Source organism: Juglans regia, chromosome 10 (assembly GCF_001411555.2).
Source record: "Juglans regia cultivar Chandler chromosome 10, Walnut 2.0, whole genome shotgun sequence".
NCBI lineage: Eukaryota > Viridiplantae > Streptophyta > Magnoliopsida > Fagales > Juglandaceae > Juglans > Juglans regia.
In genome coordinates, this window is record NC_049910.1 from 25,621,846 (window position 1) to 25,641,202 (window position 19,357).

At 37.0% G+C, this 19,357-nt stretch overlaps 1 protein-coding gene across 1 annotated transcript; it reads left to right on the forward strand.

Moving 5' to 3' along the window:
* The first annotated feature begins 15,409 nt into the window (after positions 1-15,409).
* On the forward strand, positions 15,410-16,486 carry LOC108982092 (protein BIG GRAIN 1-like A). Its single transcript, XM_018953376.2, has one exon. It carries the CDS (start codon positions 15,410-15,412, stop codon positions 16,484-16,486), a length of 1,077 nt encoding a protein of 358 aa, XP_018808921.1.
* Positions 16,487-19,357: the final 2,871 nt, after the last annotated feature.

Consider the following 19,357-nt stretch of genomic DNA (forward strand, 5'->3'; position numbering starts at 1 on the left):
CGGCACGACATCCTTAGGAAGAGTTTGATCCCCAGCGGCCTTGGTGATGGCCCTGCTAGGAATGACCCCACCTGTTGAGGGCGGATTTTCGGGCATATCTTCTTGCCAATCCTTCGATGTTGGGGTCTTGGGCCCCTTGTTTGTTCTTGTTCTCGCCCTTTTACTTATTGTGCCTTATTGGTTCTTGCCCTTTTTGCTTACAGGGCTAGAATTTGAAGTCATTCCCACCCGGTGTCTTCATTTCCTCTAACAGATTCTTTTCCCTCTCCACAGTCGACGGGTGGTTTCGGGTGTTTTATGGGCAATAGTCATCACCGTATGACTCAATTAGTTGCCTCATTACAACCTTGTTGATGTTTCGAGGTAACCTCGGGCATTATCGACATGTCGTAGTGGTGGAGATATCTGCTTGCTACTCGCATGGAAATATGATTTGATCGAGCTCGGTTGCATTGATCACTGGCCTTCGTCCAGTAAGCGGTTCTCAACATAGAAATAAACTCCGAGATGTTCTGATTCTTGGCAGTATCTTCATCGTTGTTGGAGATTTTCAGCTTATACCATTTTAGATTGGTTTGAGAACAGTGCGGTCTTCTAGTCCTCTTGGATTATCCCCAGCTGTTTTACGATCTAGGTCTACGGTCGGGCACTGGAACTTGTTTTTCTTTTTGAAGGCATAGGGTCTCAAATTGTAGCTTGTTCCTTGTAGCTAGGTGGTTTTATGATGTAACTTGTTTCTTGTAGCTCTACGGTTTAATGATGTAACTTGTTCCTTGTAGTTCTGCGACTTATAATGTAACTTGTTCCTTATAGCTTCTAGTGATGAATAAAATTACCTTTTGTTGACTATATCTGTCTATGTTTTTTCTACCATCTTTCCACTGTTCTTTTCTTCTTGCTTTTGTTCTGTTCCTCACTTTTTTAGGGCCGACCGGGGTTAAGCTCTATCACGAGAGTTTGCAGCACAACGCCTCTTATGATCCACCCCACCAGTGCTTGGTCAACATTTGACAACCGCGCCTACTAGCGGTCTCCCGCTTTTGCTCTTTTTGTTGGCCCTCTCTATGTATCCATCTTTCCGAACCTTCATGACTTTGCTTGAGGTGTGGACATCTTCCCTATCTCCCTTGTCCTAGCTTTGCTTTTCATGCAGCCGTGAGGATGACCCCCCTCTCCACTGTTGAGAGTCAAGATGACCTTATGCCCAACTTGTCTCCTCGGCCCACGGGGAGGTAAAATAGTCAAGGTAGTTAGAAACTTTACCTGTCTTTCTCCATTAGCACATATTTGTTCTTCAGGCTGTCGTGAGGCTGAACCCGCTCTCCCTCGCATGGAGTCAAGATGGCCTTAGGCCTGGCTTGCCTCAGTCTATGGGGAGGTAAGTTAGTCTATGTAGTTTTAAACTTCACCGACCTTCCTCCATTGTCGTAACAACGCTTGTCTTGATTGTCCTGTATTACCGCCGCTTGCATTGATGATGTCCACGTTTTCCACTCTGTCGTTCAGGCAGTTCGTGGACTTGGCCAGCTCTCCGTCGGGGAGAGGTCGGAATGTCTCATGCCAAACCGCCTCTTTCTCCCCTAGAGAGGTAATTTGGACAACAACGTGGCTGGTCCACTCCTTTATCACGATGGAGGTTGAGTAAGTATTTGGGCAGCCTCAAGGCTGAACCTGCTCTCCACTGTGGGAGGGATAAAATAACCTTTTAGGTCTCTCTTACCCTATGGTATCCTGCAGGGAGGTAAGTCTTTTAGACAGTTTGGCGCTGATCCCACACTTTTTCGTAGCGGGAGTGATCAGTGCAAAACTGCAAGTGCACAGTATCGTAGTTTTATAATAAAGTGATGAGAAGAGTCTCGTTCTCAGGGATTGGTAACTTATTTTTGACAAATACTGAAATTATACTAATCTTGACTTTATTTAGAAAAGTCACTAAGATTTTTGTAATTACAAATTAAAATAAAATTAATTCAAAGAGAATACTCAAAGGAAAAGAAAGATATTGTTCGAAGATCAAATCAATGGGAAAGAAAACTTTTAAGAAATCGACTTCACCTAATCTCTCACTATGCTTTACTCATCTAACTAATTGAATTTAATTCTCTCTGTTTGTTAGCAAATCTCCACAAACATCCAAAAGCCTCTTTCGATAGTCAATTGGAAATTATTCTTATTCATCATTTTACACAAGAGTATGCAAATTAATAAAGTAAGAAAGCAATAAAACTAATGATTTTAATACTACATAGGTTCATACAAGTCTTTCGATCTCTATAATTACCTATGCCGAAATATCCAAGATCTATCCCATAATTCTCTCTTTCGACAGCAAATCACAAGATTAAAATCATCTAATTAATGGCCAGTTAATTAGAAGCAATAAGTTCAGAATAAATCAGACAAACATAGAAGATAATTACTTCAAATTAACATAGAAAAGTAAGCATAGTTTGGAACTAGATTACATTGTTTTTTTAGAATAAAGAAAATTTAGTTCATGCTAAAAATTAAATTCAATATAAACAAATTCACCATAATTTTTCTGAGAGAAGAATAGAAGAAAATGAACACTGAAAATGCTCATCGCAGTCCGCAGTGTCGTCCCTCGCAAGCTGCAGCGTCTAAAATGAAAAACTCCAAAGAAATGACCATATGAAAAACTCCCTAATTTCGTGCTAATGATATGCTTAAATAGGGTAGGAAAGAAACCCTAATGTCTTTATATTCCCATACACAAAATCGCCTAAATTTTAGGAGTTAACTTGGCAGCCATGTACGTGATTCAGGAGTTAGAATTTGGAAAACCTTATAAGAGACAACTTTGTAACCCTTTAAGATAGCTTTCAAACGCATTAAGAATTCCATCAATCCGATATTAAAGCAGAAAGTTATGATTAAAATACTAAAGTATATCCATGCTGTCTGTTAGCACGTTTTGGATTTTAATCCGAATTACTCTCAAACCTCATCATTATCCTTATTTGAAGAATCCTACACTCATTGAAAGTTCTTAGGTTGTTCCAACGTCTTGTCCACTCAAAAATCCTTTGAATTCGAATGTGTTTGGACTTGCTCTTTTATAAATTTTGAAATTAAACATAAAAATCTGCTTAGGAGTATCCCAAAGTAAATAGAAACTCAATTCAAGAATACACATTAATTCCAATAATTTCTATTAACATTTTAGCATTTTAGTCTAATAATAGGGTATTTAGACTAAAGTTTAATGTTAAGAAGTGATAAAATATAAGAAATTATGCAAGTCATCAAGCACCCCTAAACTTACAACTTTGTTTGTCCTCAAACAAAAATAAAATAAAATAAAAGACCACTATAGACTATAACTAGGCCCCATTGAGAAGTTTCATCACTCACCAAGCCATGATCTGAATTTTGATTTCATCACTAGTATCTTACTCTTTTAACATCAAAGATAAAAAGAAAATCAATAAAAAGTTTAGCAATTTGTCAAGGTCAAGCAAGAGTTAAGTATTTACTTCAACCTAAAGCTAAGACCTTTGAGTGTGTGTGTGTGTATGTGTGTGATATAGTCAATTCAACTCCAAACCACTTGCAAACTCAGATAAAAGTATAACAACTAAAACCAAAAGAATTCTCTCCAAACTTAACCCCAGAAGTCCAATATTCAGAAATCCTCTCCACTAATATAGTCAAACCAAACTCAGAGATCAAAAGGTCTTTAATCAGGTTGTAATGACAGGCCACAGGGTGAGGGCTAAGAAAGAAATGGATAAGAAAAATCAAAACAAACTGGGAAAATACTTAGTGGAAAAAACAGTAAAAGAGATATCCACATGATTCAAGCCATAACTCTTCCTCGACTATATGCTCATACTTGTGATATTAGCTGTAATAAATGAAGTAGTATGAAGTACACCTTCAACAAAATCTGAAGTGATTTGCGTTCCATTTATTGATTTTTTTTTTCTGCCATAATGGATAAATCATCTCTGAATAAAAGACAAACCCAGCAATAATACCTTTCTTTTTTTCTTTTTTTTCTCCGGTCTCCCACCTTTTTCATTCAGCCACCTCAATTCTTGTAGTCTTTTCAAATCTTCAACCACTTCAACCCTTTTTTTTTGTTCACTTTTTTTTTTCTCTTTTTCTTCACACACTTTGATCAAATAGAGCATAATTTCCTTTGAACTAACTTTCTCTTTAAATGTAGAATTCCACCAAAGTATTTTCTCAAACTATAAAAGGTAAATCATGATTTTTTAGGCTTAGAACTGGAATGGTTTATGTAGTTAAAAGAACAAATAAATGCTCATGTAAAATAAGGCTCAAGAGGGTTGACTATGGAAATACACCATGCAATGATGGCATGATAATCAGGACAGCTGGGAAAGCTCTGTTGGTTATGAAAAAAATAAATTGCCTAGATCATTTCTCTAATATTTGGTATCAACTAGGATTTCGCTTCAAGAATCCATCAACGGATTCTAGAGCAAAGCAAAATTGAACTTCCATGACCCAGTTAATTCAACTTTTTCTCTTCATAAGCAAAATGGAATAAAGAAAAAATGATTATGTGCTCAATTATGTTCAAGGTCAAGGGTTTAAATAAAAGTACCCACAAAACTCAGCCTGACATAAAAGAAATTTTTGAAAATTTTTCTCAATCCTATCCTCAATTAGGGGTGTAAATTTGAACCGAAAAACCGGTCCGGATAGGACCGAACCGGACCAGTTGGACCGGTTATTGTAAACTTTAAATCGGCCAGACCTGGTCCGGCCCCAGTTCCATGGTTTCCAAGACCGAACTGGACTGGACCAGCCTGATTGGGAAAAAATAAAAAAATAAAAATGATATATATATAAGTTTTATACAAAATTAATATTATACAAAACATTTTTTATATATAAGTTTTATATATAATATATAATTATATGTGAAATAATTTCATATTATAATTTATAAATTATAACATAAAATGTTAATTTTAAATATGAACATTTTTAATTTGTTTGATCATATGTTATTAATATAATTATATATAAAATAATGTTATTATAATTTATAAAATAAAAGTTTAATCTTAAATGTGAAAATTTAATTTATCATATGCTTTAAACATAAAATATATATTTAAATTATTAATAACATTTTATTTATAGCTATACTAATATATAACTAATTATACTGATATATTATATATAGCTAAATAATCACTATACTAAATAATCACATATAAAATAATGATATAATAATTAGTTAATACTAATTACCTAATACTAAATTACTATACTAATATTATCACTATAATAAATTAACTATACTAATATTATCACTATAATAAATTACTACACTAATACTATCACTATAATACTATCAATAATATAGTTATAATAAATTAAACTCACTATAACAATAAGCAAATACTAATATAACAATTAAAAAACTCACTATAATTATACTTATACTTATAGTCTAATATAGACTATAGTTATACTTATATTATATAGCTATACTAATAGTATAATATTAATGCTATTATATAGTCTAACTAATACTAATAATCTAATATATACTATAGTTATAGTTATACTAAATCACTAAAACTAATACTAATATATAACTAATACTAATATATAGCTATACTAATAGTCTAATATTAATACTATTATATAGTCTAATGTATTATATAGCTATGACTAATACTAAATATATACTAATACTAATAGTTTAATATAAACTATAGTTATACTTATACTAATATAGTTATACTAAATCACTATAACTAATACTATACTATAGTATTAGATATAAATCACTATAACAAAATATATATAACTATATATAGTATTAGTATTAGTATTAGTATAGTATATAGTATTATTATGATTGTATCACTATAATAGTATAATATATAGTTAGTATTATAGTATATAATATAGTATACTATATATTAATATCACTATATATATTATATATATAATTAATATATATATATAAAATATATACTATACTTCGTATTATATATATTATGCATATAGACTAAATTTTAGTCCCAAAGGCCAAACGGCGTCGTTTAATGGGGTTATATATATTACGGTCCCTCCCACCCCCACTCTCTCTCCCCGCTTGACCATCTCTGATTCTCTGCTCTACCTCTCGAGTCCCTGAGTTGCCGCAGCCATCTCTCACTCTCAACCCCTCTCTCACGCTGTCAACAGCCCCTCGCCGTTGACACTGATGGTCCATTCTGTTCTCCTCCGCTTCTATTTGTTCCCAAGGCTACAGAATGACAGATATTGTTTTCCCCTCTCTCGGCGAGCTAATCGGTATGTGAACATATATATGCTTTTTAATTTTCAAAATCTTACATTCACTTCATGAATCATTGCAATGTTTCAATTCATTGCTAATTGATTCATTTCATTTAGGGCTTTTTTTATCGAATTTACATATTTGAGATTTAGGGTTTTTTTACAGATTTCGAAATTTGATTAGGGTTTATATTTATAATTTTTTTGTATAGCTCCCCATCAAGCTGAATATGTATTTTATAATTGTGGAAGGTATAATTTTATATTTTAGGATTTAGGGTTTATATATATTTTATAGCTCTCCATCGAGGATGAACATGTATTGTTCTCCATCGAGCTGAAAATAGCTTGATTTCTTTCCTTTTTGTTTTTGTGGGTAATTTTGTTTGTTTGTTCATATATATCTGTTAGTAGATTTGAACCTGATAAATTTTTTTGGGTTGCATGGATGTCCATCAGTGATTCTACTGGTTTGGTTTCTTGTGTGTTATGTGTTTTCTTGAATCATTACAATGTTTTTTTGCATTGTGTGTATTCTCTATTTGAATTTCTTTATGTGTGTATTCTTTATGATCTTTCTTGCATTGTGTGTATTCTCTATTTGGATTTTCTATTATTGCATTGATGATTTTTCTTTCTCTATTAATCTTTATTCTGTGTATTGATATAAGGAACGCAGAAGCTTTTTCTCTTGTGCTATATAACGAGAGGCAGGGTACTTTGCCCTTTTGGCTTATCATTGCAGTTCATGTACTTAAGATTTCTTTATATCAATTTATTTGGTGTCCATTGAACACTTATAAAAAAAGTCAGTTTTGGTTGATCCTTTTCTTTTTCTTCTTTTGTGTATTTTTTATGAACTGGCATCAATATGTGCTGCATATTGTAAAAACTTTAATGAGCTTCTGATTTAGGGTTTATTTTGTTGTTACATTGTTTTTATATCAGATTTTATATTTTTATAGCAGATTTTTCTATAGCAGTTTTTTTGTTATAGCAGATTTTTTATGCAGATTTTTTATGGCAGCAATTTTTTTACATGGGAGCAGTTTTTTTATGGTAGAATTTTTTAATTTTTTTATGGCAGAATTTTTTTTTAATAGTAGATGATTAAAACCAGAAAACCAGACTGAACAGGACCGGAACCAGTAAAACCGGAAGTACCGATTTAGGGGGATAACCAACGCGTAATCGGTTTTTAAAAATGCAAAATCAGTACATACCGGTTCGGTCCTAAATTCTGTCTAAAACCAGACCAAACCAGACCGATTACACCCCTATCCTCAATCACAAATTTCAGAGTCATAGAGAATTAAATCATACTCAAATACATGCTTGGTAAGAGAATCCAACAGCTCAAGACTTGTAAAATCATAAAAAATAATAAATAACAAACAAGAAGACCAAATGACTATAGGAGTTTATACCCCCAAACTTAAACTAAACAATGTCTTCATTGTAATGCAAAAGTGAGAAAGATTGAAGAAATGAAAGGAACTTCCCTGGTTTCATGGTGAATCAGCCATAGTTTATAATTTTCAGCTCTTTATTCATGCTAAATAAACCTGCATCAAAATGTGAATTATTAGAAAATAAAAAATAAAAAAAATAAAAATAAAAGAATAAAAGAAAGTTTTATGGGTTGCCTCCCATAAGCGCTTGTTTTAAAGTCTACAGCCAGACTTTTCAATCTTCGTCAACCGGGATCTCCAAAAGGAATAAGTGCACAGTTCCTCTCCACTTCATTGCTAAGTGATGTATCCTACTGCAAGGCTCATTCTAAGTGATCAGCTGGTGTATCTTCTTGAAAGGTTTATTCTACACATTGATTAATGACATCTACCCTAAAACAAGTGCTTGACTCTCACGAGGAAGGTAAAAACTTTTTCCTTCAGGTAATTGAGGACTACTAGCACTCCGCCGCAGGAAGGATAAGCCGAATTTTAGGCCTACCTTTCCCTCTATTGCCTCGCGGGGAGGTAATTCCTACAGCAATGTGACTCATCCACTCATTTTTCGCGATGGGGTTCGAGGTAAGTTTTTCGGGCCGCCTTGGGGCTGGTCCCGCTCTCCTGGACGAGGAGGTTGAGCCACCTGCTTGCCTATCATCCTTCTTGGGGAGGTAAGTTGTTCGGGCAGTTTGTTCTAGACCCGCTCCTTCTCGTTGAGATCACAAGAAAGGATAAATTTGGGTTTGATTGGTGCTAATCCCACACTTCGTTGTAGTGGGGGTTGGGGTAAGTTATTCAGGTAGCCGCAAAGCTGATCCTGGTATCCACTGTGGGAGGGATAAGGCAACCTTTTAGGCCTACCTTTCCCTATGGTACCTCGTTGGGAGGTAAGTTGTTCGGACAGTTTTGTTACTGAACCCCCTCCTGCCCGTTGACGCTCACGAGGAAGGTAAACCTTTGTCTTCGGGTGGTCAAGGACCAACCCGCACTCCTCTGCGAGAGAGACAAGACAACTTTTTTAGGCCTACATTTCCCTTTCCACCCCGCGGGGAGGTAAATTTCTGATGGAGTTTCCCTTTAGCGAATTGATTTGTTGGCAGAGATTGTTGACTTTGTTGTGTTATGTCCCTGAAATTAGCCATTGAAACACAAATACTTCATTTATTAGGGCCTGCAACTGTTGCATGAGTACATAAAAAAATTATAATAATAAAACCTGGCTAACAATAATATTTTTGTAGATGCTCGGCGTTCCACGGGTGCGGCAACTCGTTTCCTTGGGAGTCTCTCAGACGGTATGAGCCCGGGCGATTTGTTGACGACCACGTAAGGGCCCTCCCATCGGGGGCCTAGCTTTCCCTCATCTCATTCCTGTCTCTTTAAGTACAAGATTTCTGACGTTGAATGTTCTTGGCCGCACGCATTTGTTAAAGCATCTATTGGCTTTTCTTTTGTTGGCTGTGAATCTTATCTCAACTTCTAGTCAGACTTCTTCTAGTAGGTTGAGCTGTTCTTCTAGCCGCCTGTTATTGGACTCTTGTTCGAAGTGCTAAACTCCGTAGGTGGAGATTTTGATCTCTATCTACGACATCACCTCGTGGTCATACATGAGGGTGGAGGGGGTTTCTCTGGTCAGGGTTTTCACCATGACCTGATAAGCCCACAGGATGGCGGGGAGCTCTTATGCCCACACCCCCTTTCTGTCATTGAGTCGCTTCTTGAGCATTTCCATCAGCGTTCTGTTTGTTACTTCGACTTGCCAATTGGACTGAGGATATCCTGGAGATGAATATCGGAACTTGACCCCCAATTCCTGACACCAATTGCGATAGTAGTCGGAATCAAATTGACTTCCATTATCCGAGATGTTGGTGCGTGGGACGCCGAATCTACAAACTATTGACTTCCATAGAAACTACGTGATATTGCTCCCCATGATACTGGCTAAAGCCTCAGCTTTAACCCACTTGGTGAAGTAGTCCATAGCCACCACCACAAATTTGACTCCTCATTTGCCTGGGGGGAGTGGTTCAACCAAGTCGATTCCCCACTAGGCGAAAGGCCAAGGCGACGTAATTGACGTCAACTCCTCTGGGGATAATGGGGCATCCTGGTGTACTTTTGGCACTTCCGACATTTCTACGCAAAATCCTTGGCGTCTCACAGGGCCTGAGTCCAGTAATAGCCCGCTCTCATCCCCTTTCCGGCCAACGCGTGTCCTCTCGAGTGACTCCTGCAAATTCCTTCGTGTATTTCTGCTAACACATACTGCGATTCTTCCGAGGAGATGCACCTTAAAAGAGGCGCTAATTGACCCTACCGATATAGGACTCCCTCGATCATAGTGTAGCGTGCCGCTCTATTTCTAATCTTCCTTGCCTCTTGTCGATCCTTGGGTACCTCGTTGGTTTCTAAGTATCGGATTATGTCCCCCACCCAATCTGGGGCTCCAGAACATATTTCCATTACTTCTACTCCCACAACAGGTACTTCCACCGTTCAGGTCACTATGGCAGGGGGAGTCTTCTTGTCCGCTTTTTGATTTTTTGTTATCAACACTTGCTGAATTTGGAAGTACTTGAAGTGGGGGAGTTCAGCCTCTGTCAATGCCTGATATTTCTTCAATTTCTTGCTCTTTACTGCAAACTCCCCTCACACTTGATTCACCACCACTTGAGAATCGGCCCATACTTCTATCTCAGTGGCGCCTAGAGACTTGGCCACCTATAGTCTTGAAAGTAGCACCTCGTACTCCGCCTCGTTGTTTGTTGTTTTGAATGCCAACTTAATGGTTTAATTGTTTTCTTCTCCCTCTGACGCCTCGATATACACCCCCACTCCCCCTTCAGCCTAGCAAGACGAGTCGTCGATGAATACTTGTCAGGGCTTTACAAGAGATGCATCATCGTTCTCTGCTGGGAAGTCAGTGAATTAAGCAACAAAATCTTATAATACTTGCCCCTTTATGGTGTTTCATGGCGCATAGTTAATATCGAACTCGATTAGCTCCACTGCCCAATTCATAAGTAGTTCTGAGGAGTCCGATCGTTGCAAAACCATTTTTAGAGGGGTTTCTGTGAGGTCCTATATTGGGTGAGCTTGAAAGTACGAATGTAGCTTGCGCGTAGTTACTACTAGCGCAAAGGCCAGCTGTTCTATGCAGGGGTATCTGGCCTCGGCCCCTTGATACGCCCGACTGGTGTAGTAAATTGGCTGGTGTAGTAAATCGACTTTTGGACCCCCTCCTCTTTGCATACTAACACTGAGGACGATGCCCGAGGGGAGACCGCTCGGTACAGGGTCAACATTTCTCCGCATCGGGGTTGGCTGAGAAGCGGCAACTCATGAGGTATTTCTTGAAGGCTTCAAATGCATGGTCGCACTTGTCATCCCATGCCTTCGCTTTTCGTAAGATTTTGAAGAAAGGTAGGCCCTTGTCGATTGATCTTGATACGAACTATTTGAGGGCAGCTATTCGCTCAGCTAGCCTTTGTACTTCATTTATGCTTTGAGGCGGAGCCATCTGAGGATGGCCTCCACCTTCTCGGGGTTGGCCTCGAAACCGCGCTTGAATACCATGAACCCTAAGAACTTCCCCGACCCGACACCAAATCGCATTTTGCCAGATTCACCTTCATTTGGTACTGTGGTAGTATCGCAAAATCCTCCCTTAAGTCATCCAAGTGCTGTTCTAAGGTTCTATTCTTGACCAACAGGTCATCCATGTAGACCTCCATATTTCTTCCTATTTGGCCTTTGAACATATAGTTGACCAGTTGCTGGTGGGTGGCCCCTGCATTCTTAAGCCCATATAACAATACAAGCCTTGGTCAGTGATAAACGAAATTTTCTTTTCATCCTCAAGGTTCATGCGGATTTGATTATACACAGAGTAGGCATCCATGAAGCAGAGTAGCGATGACCTGCTGTTGAGTCGACAATGTGGTTGATGCAAGGAAGTGGGAAGCTATCCTTCAGGCAAGCTCTGTTGAGGTTAGTGAAGTGAACGCACATTCTTCATTTGCCACTTGGCATATTTACGAGCACTACATTAGATAGCCACTCTGGGTAGTGAGCTTCTCTAATGAATCTCACACTCAGCAGTTGGTCCACCTCCTCGGCTATGGCAGCATTCTTCTCTGCACTGACGTTTCAGCGCTTCTGCCTCACTCCTTTAGCTTTTAAGTCTACACTTAGGATGTGTTGTATAATTTCGGGCACTATTCTAGGCATATCCCTATGGCTCCACGTGAACACATCGTGGTGCTCAGCGAGAAGTTATTGCATGGCGCTTCAAGCTTCAGACGTCATTTTGCTACTAATTGTCACCTTGGCTTCTGGCCGATTTGGGTGAAGAGTAACAAGCTCCAATGATCTGATTGGTTTTGCATTTCAAAATTCCTTCTCATCTCAGACTTCGCTTATGACCTTTGCACGATCTAGGGCTGGCGGCAAGGTGCTAGCATCCTCTGTTGGATGCGTCGCTTTGCCAGCATGCGTATAGCTTCCCTCCATTGCAACCTTTTCACTCCCTAGTGTTCGGCTCTCAGTTTGGTTTACTTCCATTATTCTGGTAGTTTCGGCAAGCTTCTAAGTTGCCTGAAACGGGTTATCTCAGGCATGCGAAGTACCCACAAGATAAATAAGGATCCCACAGACAGTGTCACTGTTAACTTCGTATTTCTCATGCCTTTGCGCCAAGTTTTGACAACTCAGGTCTTCAGAAATGGCCTGCAAAAGATGAGGAGTAGAGCAACTTGGGGAGGGTGGCTTTGGGGCAGAGTAACTTCCGATGTCAAAGTTAGTAAATATTCTTGGAAGTTTGTAAATAAATAAAGGAGTCTAGGGATCAGAGTTTTTTCGTACCTAGAGTTGGCTATTTATACCGTGGGTAGAGGGGGTGCAAATCGTCCTTGTCTCTACGAAGCTCGTGTCTTCCTTTTTGTTTATGTTGTCAGACCTTCTTAAATGCGGCGTGGCTCTGTGACGGTTCCATAAATGTGGCGTGTAGCTCAGCTGCGGTGCCATTAATGCGGCTTGTTTTCCTATCTTTGCGTCTGGTCTGTACGAGTCCTAGATGATATGACACCGATGGATCGAAGGCCTTTCGCATTTCCCCGTTGCGCTCTGTGCGAGGCTCTGGATTCTGAAAGCGACTGCAAGCTATCAAGCTGATTTGCTTGTCAACTATTCAACGTCCCTCCCTAGTAGATCTTCCGTCACCTACACGGATTTGAGGGCCCTTGTGCCGGGCATTGGGCCGAGGCCCAGTGGGCTTCGAGAAGTGGAGAAAACCCCCTTACATCCATCATCTCCAAGAAAAATAGATATTTTGATAAATTAAAAAAAAAAAAAGAAGAGAAATTCAAGTAAAATCCAAGCAAAGGCACACAATAAAAAAATTTATGATTTATATTTATAAAACTTGAAAAAGATGTTGCAAATATTGATTTGTTAATTTTTTTATATAAACAAAATAAGAGCGAAAAGTTTTAACAATTAAAGCTTAATGCCAACGCCAAACCCTTATTAAAAGTGAAGGTACGAAGGGACAAAATATCGTTAGAACGTGTTAAAAATAAGAGTTGTGTAAGAATCATGAGCAAAACCGCGTGGGTGATGAAATGTCAAGAAGAAGAAGAAGAAAAGTAACGTAAAAATGGGAACTGTAAGAATATGCATGCAAATGTAAGGTAATAAAGGAAACTTTTTGTTTCTAAAAGCTTTCTACAAATTGCAATGGAAAGTCTTCGTGGGTTGAAAGTACCTTAGAGAGCACGTGGAAATGAAGAAGCTCTCCAAGATGTTTGTTCTGCAATATGATTGATCCATGTGCTCAGAACCATCCACAACAACAATTTTCATATATCTACAGGACTCTCACTAGCTTTTAGTTTTGTTTCAAAATCTTTGGGGCCCTCAACCCTTCTTGGATTCGTTTCCAATCTTTTCCTTTCCCTACATGTTTTTGCTTAAGTAGTTCTATTTTTCGATTTATTCCTTTTGTACAGTAATATTTGTTTGGACTGTGTTGAGATCTCTAACATTTTTTTTTTTAAAGTAGGCAATCTTTGACATCAACACAATATAATAGAGATAAAAGTCGAGCTTGTTGCAAACTCATTTGACCTAATTAACACCCGTATAAGATGCGGGTTCACTTACACGTGTTAATCCGACTAATCCGTTTTTTGACTTATATAAGTTAACCTGTCTAAATTTAATATAGATGGAGTCGACCTTAATCATACCGAAATTAACTTGACATGATTAACCCGTGTTGTGGTTTGATTTGATTTGCATGGGTTAATCCGACTAACCCATTTATTTACCTTACATGGATTAATCCATATATTTTGGTCAACCCGTGTAACCTACAAGTTGACTTACATGGGTTAAACCGACAAACCCGTTTGTCTCATACAAAATAAAAGAGGTAAAATCAAGTTTAATTAGGTCCAAGTCAACTTGAAACGAACTCAATTAATTTAGTTAATGATCGTATCTATTTTGGGTCAATCCGTGTAACCCGCATGATTGAGTTTATGAAGAGTTTACACGGGTTAACCCAAATGGTTAACTAACTCAGTTATATAATGCATTGTTGCCCTATTACACGTATCTTTAAGAGAAATTATATTTACAGTCTTTAAATAAGGACTGCATGTACAAATCTTTCATTAAATAGAAACAAGTATCATTTTGAGAATGATATTATTGTAATTTTAAAAAATTTTAAAGATAAAATTGACTAGACTTGTAATACAGTCCTCATTTGAGAATTATACGTAGCATTGCTATTGGATTAATAATATATTCTTAACTCTTATGACATGTTTTCATGTGTAGATGAATGATGAAGCAACTAAGGAAACATTTCGCGCAAATAATAATAATAATAATAATAATAATAATAATAATAATAATGTAATTGAAGTAAGTACATTAAAAATGTGTCCATAATTTTGGTGAGCAATAAAAGGAAAAATACTGATCCAAGCCAGACCGACACATTTTATTATTCAAGCCAAATTAAGATGGACATATTGATGATATAAGGAAAAATTATTCTCATTAGCTACTATTTACAATTATACATTTCACATCTTATGAAAAACACTCGTACATCCTATGAAAATGAATAGTTGTTGATGCATAAAATTTCTCAAGTTTGATTGATCTGATGACACAAATAAAATGTCATCTCCAATTTTTTTTTAGCACGTTTAATGCAATTCTACACTAACAAGAAAAAAATATTTTAATGTCCATGCGTGTGATGTGCCTATCTCTCTCTCTCTCTCTCTCTCTGAATAGAGGTCGCATTTCTCATCTATGTTTACACAGAGTCGTACAGAAACAAAGCACAAAACATGTTTCCAATGACTATTAAGGGAATTCCTACACACACACACCCTTTCTAATTCTTTGTTCCTTCCTCCACATGATGTCGTTGCCTTCTGCAGCTTTTGACGTTCTCAAAGCAAACACAACAGCTCCCAACCCCCTTCACCCCCACCTTAAACTAAACTAATACCTCAGTCTTGTCCTCTCCTTTCTCAGTCCTTTGTTCCTCCCCTGTTCCTCTCCTCTCCTCTCTGTTTTCTCTTTTAAATACTCTATTTTCCTCTGATTTCAAAATCGTTGTTGCACAAGTCGCAAAGATGTATGGAAGGGAGAAATCGCCTCGAGAATACTCATTCCCCCAAAGAAGAAGAACTCCTTCTTTCTCTTCCACTCTCTTAGACGTTATTTCCCGTTCCATCGACGAACCCAAAGCCGACGAAGCTCACTTCAAAGAAACAACCGTGCTCAAGAAACAGAGCATCTCCAGCTCTAAGCGAGGCAGTTGGGTACAAGAAGAGGACAGGGAGGTAAAGAATCTTCGTCGGTCGGTCATGATCGAAGATTGGATGGAGAAGCAGAGCATTCACAGCTCTGTGCTATTCAATTCAACCTCAAGCTCGTCAGAGTCTAGCTCTGGCGCAGGCTTCTCATCATCGGAAACAGAGTCTTTCTACAAACACAAACCAAAACCCAAGTTGCAGAGCTCCAAGAAGCAGACGAAGTTGGAGTATCGGAATTCAGAGAAGCATCCCAAGTCGAAGAGTGAAGGAAGTTCCGCGAAGTTGAAGCTACAGGGGTTGAAAATGTACAGCGAGTTGAAGAAAGCGAAGCAGCCCATTTCACCAAGGGGTCGCATTGCTAGCTTTCTCAACTCGATTTTCAATTCGGATAACGTGAAGAAAGCCAAAATGTGCTATGTTGGAGCTGTAGAAGATGTGAACTTTGAGCCCAAATCGAAGTCTGCATGTTCTTCTGCAGCTTCGTTTTCCAGGTCTTGCTTGAGCAAAACCCCTGCTTCAAGAGGAAAACTGAGCAATGGTATCAAAAGATCTGTGAGGTTTTATCCTCGTAGCGTGATCGTTGGAGAGGATTCTCAGCCCTGCGGTCATAAATGTATTTATGAAGAGGATCCAAGCCTAATGACGATTCCAACTCTTCCAAAAATGTCGAAAACTCGTTCTGTAAAGAAGGTTACAACTGCATTTGGTTTGAGAGGTTTAGGCCACAGGGAGGATGATGATGATGATGATGATGATGCCGAGAGCTATTCGAGCTCGGATTTGTTTGAGCTTGATCACCTTGTTGGAATTGGGAGGTACAGAGAGGAGCTTCCAGTGTATGAAACTACAAATTTGAAAACAAATCAAGCAATTGCTGATGGCTTGATTTTTTAGTTCATTTGACATCATTGTAATTAATGGTTTGGAGAATTAAATTAACTTTGAAATTTGAATTAGTTCTTTTTTACAGAGTTTTTACTTTACCTCAGAGTGGTTTTAGCAGTTCTGGAAGAACTCTTTCTGAATAAAGTGGCTAACCTTGCAGAGAGTAATGATCATTTGATGTGAAATGCAGCAATGGAGGAATTCAAAAGTTAAAATGTCACATTCAAAAGCCTAATTGTCAAAGCAATAGACAAAGATGGATTTTAAAAGTGAAAAAAAGGAAAAAGCTAACAGAGATCGATCTCCCACATGAGATGGGAGAAAGTTCAAAAGCACTTACTTTTTCACTGGCTCAGCACATGGCATCACCTTCACTGGTAAATTCAGTCCCACTTTTGAAATCATAGAATTAAAAATGATTACAAAGTTTAACTTTTTCCCTTCTTTTTTGTTTTTATTTGATTAACAACTACTTTAACTGCAAGTGAAGGAAGAAACAGTAAAGTTCAATACAAGCCAAAAAAAAAAATAATAATAATAATAATACATAACCACACACCAGATAGTAACACAATTGGTGCTTATTATTGAAGTATGCACGTGCAAGTAGGAAGTCGTCTCAAGTTGGGTCTATAAATTCTTCTGCACACTCCTTTTAAAAAAAGACTTATTTTTCTAAATGATGGATATTGGATACCACTTTTTTTACATACCTTAAGATTGAATCTGGTAATACTCTTAATGTAGTGATATTCAAAAATTGTGTATCTGTTAAGGAATAATCACACATTATCTTCGGATAAGGTATTAGATATGTTTATAAAGAATGAACAATCTTTTCTTGTAGAATCGGTTTTATGAGATGATTTAAGCCTATAAAATTCTTTACGGTATTAGAGCCTGCCACAGGATGAATGGAGGCTCACACTACTTATCCCGTGACAAGGATCACAAAAAATTACTGGTCTGCATGTGAACAAGGTCTTGGACATATTTATAAAGAATGAACAATTATCTATTGTAGAATCAATTTTATGAAATGAATTAGGCCCATAAATTTCTTCAATCTCTATCTAAATTGTAAGAAATTGTACTTATCTAAATTGTAGGAAATTGTAATTCTAGACAGAGACATTTCTTGAAAATATATCTTAACTGATACACTTTTGTTAACTGTTCTTGAATAGCATTCCTCAAACTTCTGCTAGGATAAAATGCAAACATATCAGTGGCCTTAATGTGGGAATTGACATAGTATCCACCATAACCATACTAGACACTTGGAAGACAAGTAGGGTCATGTATAAAGAATCTTCGAAGTCAAAAGTGTTGCAGGATCAGACATGATGGCAAAAATCCAAACTAACTTTTCCACCAATGGAGAAAATAAAAAGTTTTTTGACCAAAGTATATATTGTAGGATACTTTGGGATACCAGTGTTTGACTTCAATTCTATGGCTTCATCATCTACTTTGAATATCAAAGACTAAAAAGAGAGAAATACAGCAACAATGTATCTGCTGCAAAGGATAAGCAGAAGGAAAAGAGCAATAGCCTAGTTTGGATAATGTACTTTTTATTATTTTATTATTACTTTTCACATCATTTTCACTACTATTTCATATTCTATAATTATTTTTTTACTACTATTTACAGAATACTCGAGAATACCTAAATATCCAAACACAACGATTCTTTGTAACTTTTTTTCTACGGTTACAAAACTTGATTTTTTCAATCCTAATAATACCCACTAAAAGAGGATTAGAAAAAGAAAAAGGAAATAAAAACACTACAGATCCCATTATAGCTATTGCCAGTAAGAAATGGTGGGGTATGTTTCTTACCAACCATGCACAAAATCTGTAGTATACGCATAGAAGGATTATAAATTTGTAACAAGTGCTTGTGGGGAGAGAGCCACAAACCATACCCATCTAACAGCTTTGATCTCCCTTTATAAATGTCTCAATACAAAGAAAGGCTGCATTTTGGGTCACTAATGTGACAAACTGCACTGCAAGCTCATCACTGATTAATGGCACCCTATCCAAACCAGCTGCAAATTATGCACCTACCAATTAGGCACCTCTTGGATTTTCAGATAATGACACTGACTTCTTGTATATGAAGTGGTACACCTGTTTCAATGTGATATCATGTGTTAGATGGATAGGGATGATTGGGTTTGATTTTTCTAGTATAAATAAGAATAATTTAAGGCAAAATCAGAGTAGAAGTCTTGAATTTGAAGGCTAACTCCATACTTAATCTATATTTAATTGAACAATCTTCGTGCGTTGAACCCACTCAATAAAAAGGAGTTGAGAAATGTTACTTTACCCACTAATTTGTCCCCTCATTTGATACCTCATGTGTTTTAATTTTTTTTAAAAATTTTTTCTTTACTTAATAATTAAGGAAATGATTACTAGTATATCGATATTTTTTTTTATATTTTTTAAAAATGTTTTAAAATGATAAAAAAAATATGGATAAAAAATTAAAAAAAAAATAGATCAATTTAACCTAACATTTAAATAGAACGGTATTACTCGAACAGCAGAGTAGACCGCTCAGAGTTTGCCTCACCAATTTAACTCATAAAAGAATTATGCTAATTATGACTTAGCAGATTGGCTGCTTCATTAGTGTTGAGTTAGTGAATTATGCAGGAGAGATCATAGCAAATTGAAAAGAAAACAAAGTGGGGTAAACAAGTAAAATAATAAAACATCATCTTTGGAAGAGACTTCTTGACAATGATCAAGATATCTGGCTTTTATTATTATGTAGAATTTCAAATCAAAACCATGATCAGTTTGGTGTCATCGAATATAGACCTCGCAACTACAGTATGCGACCCACCTGGCTCTGTC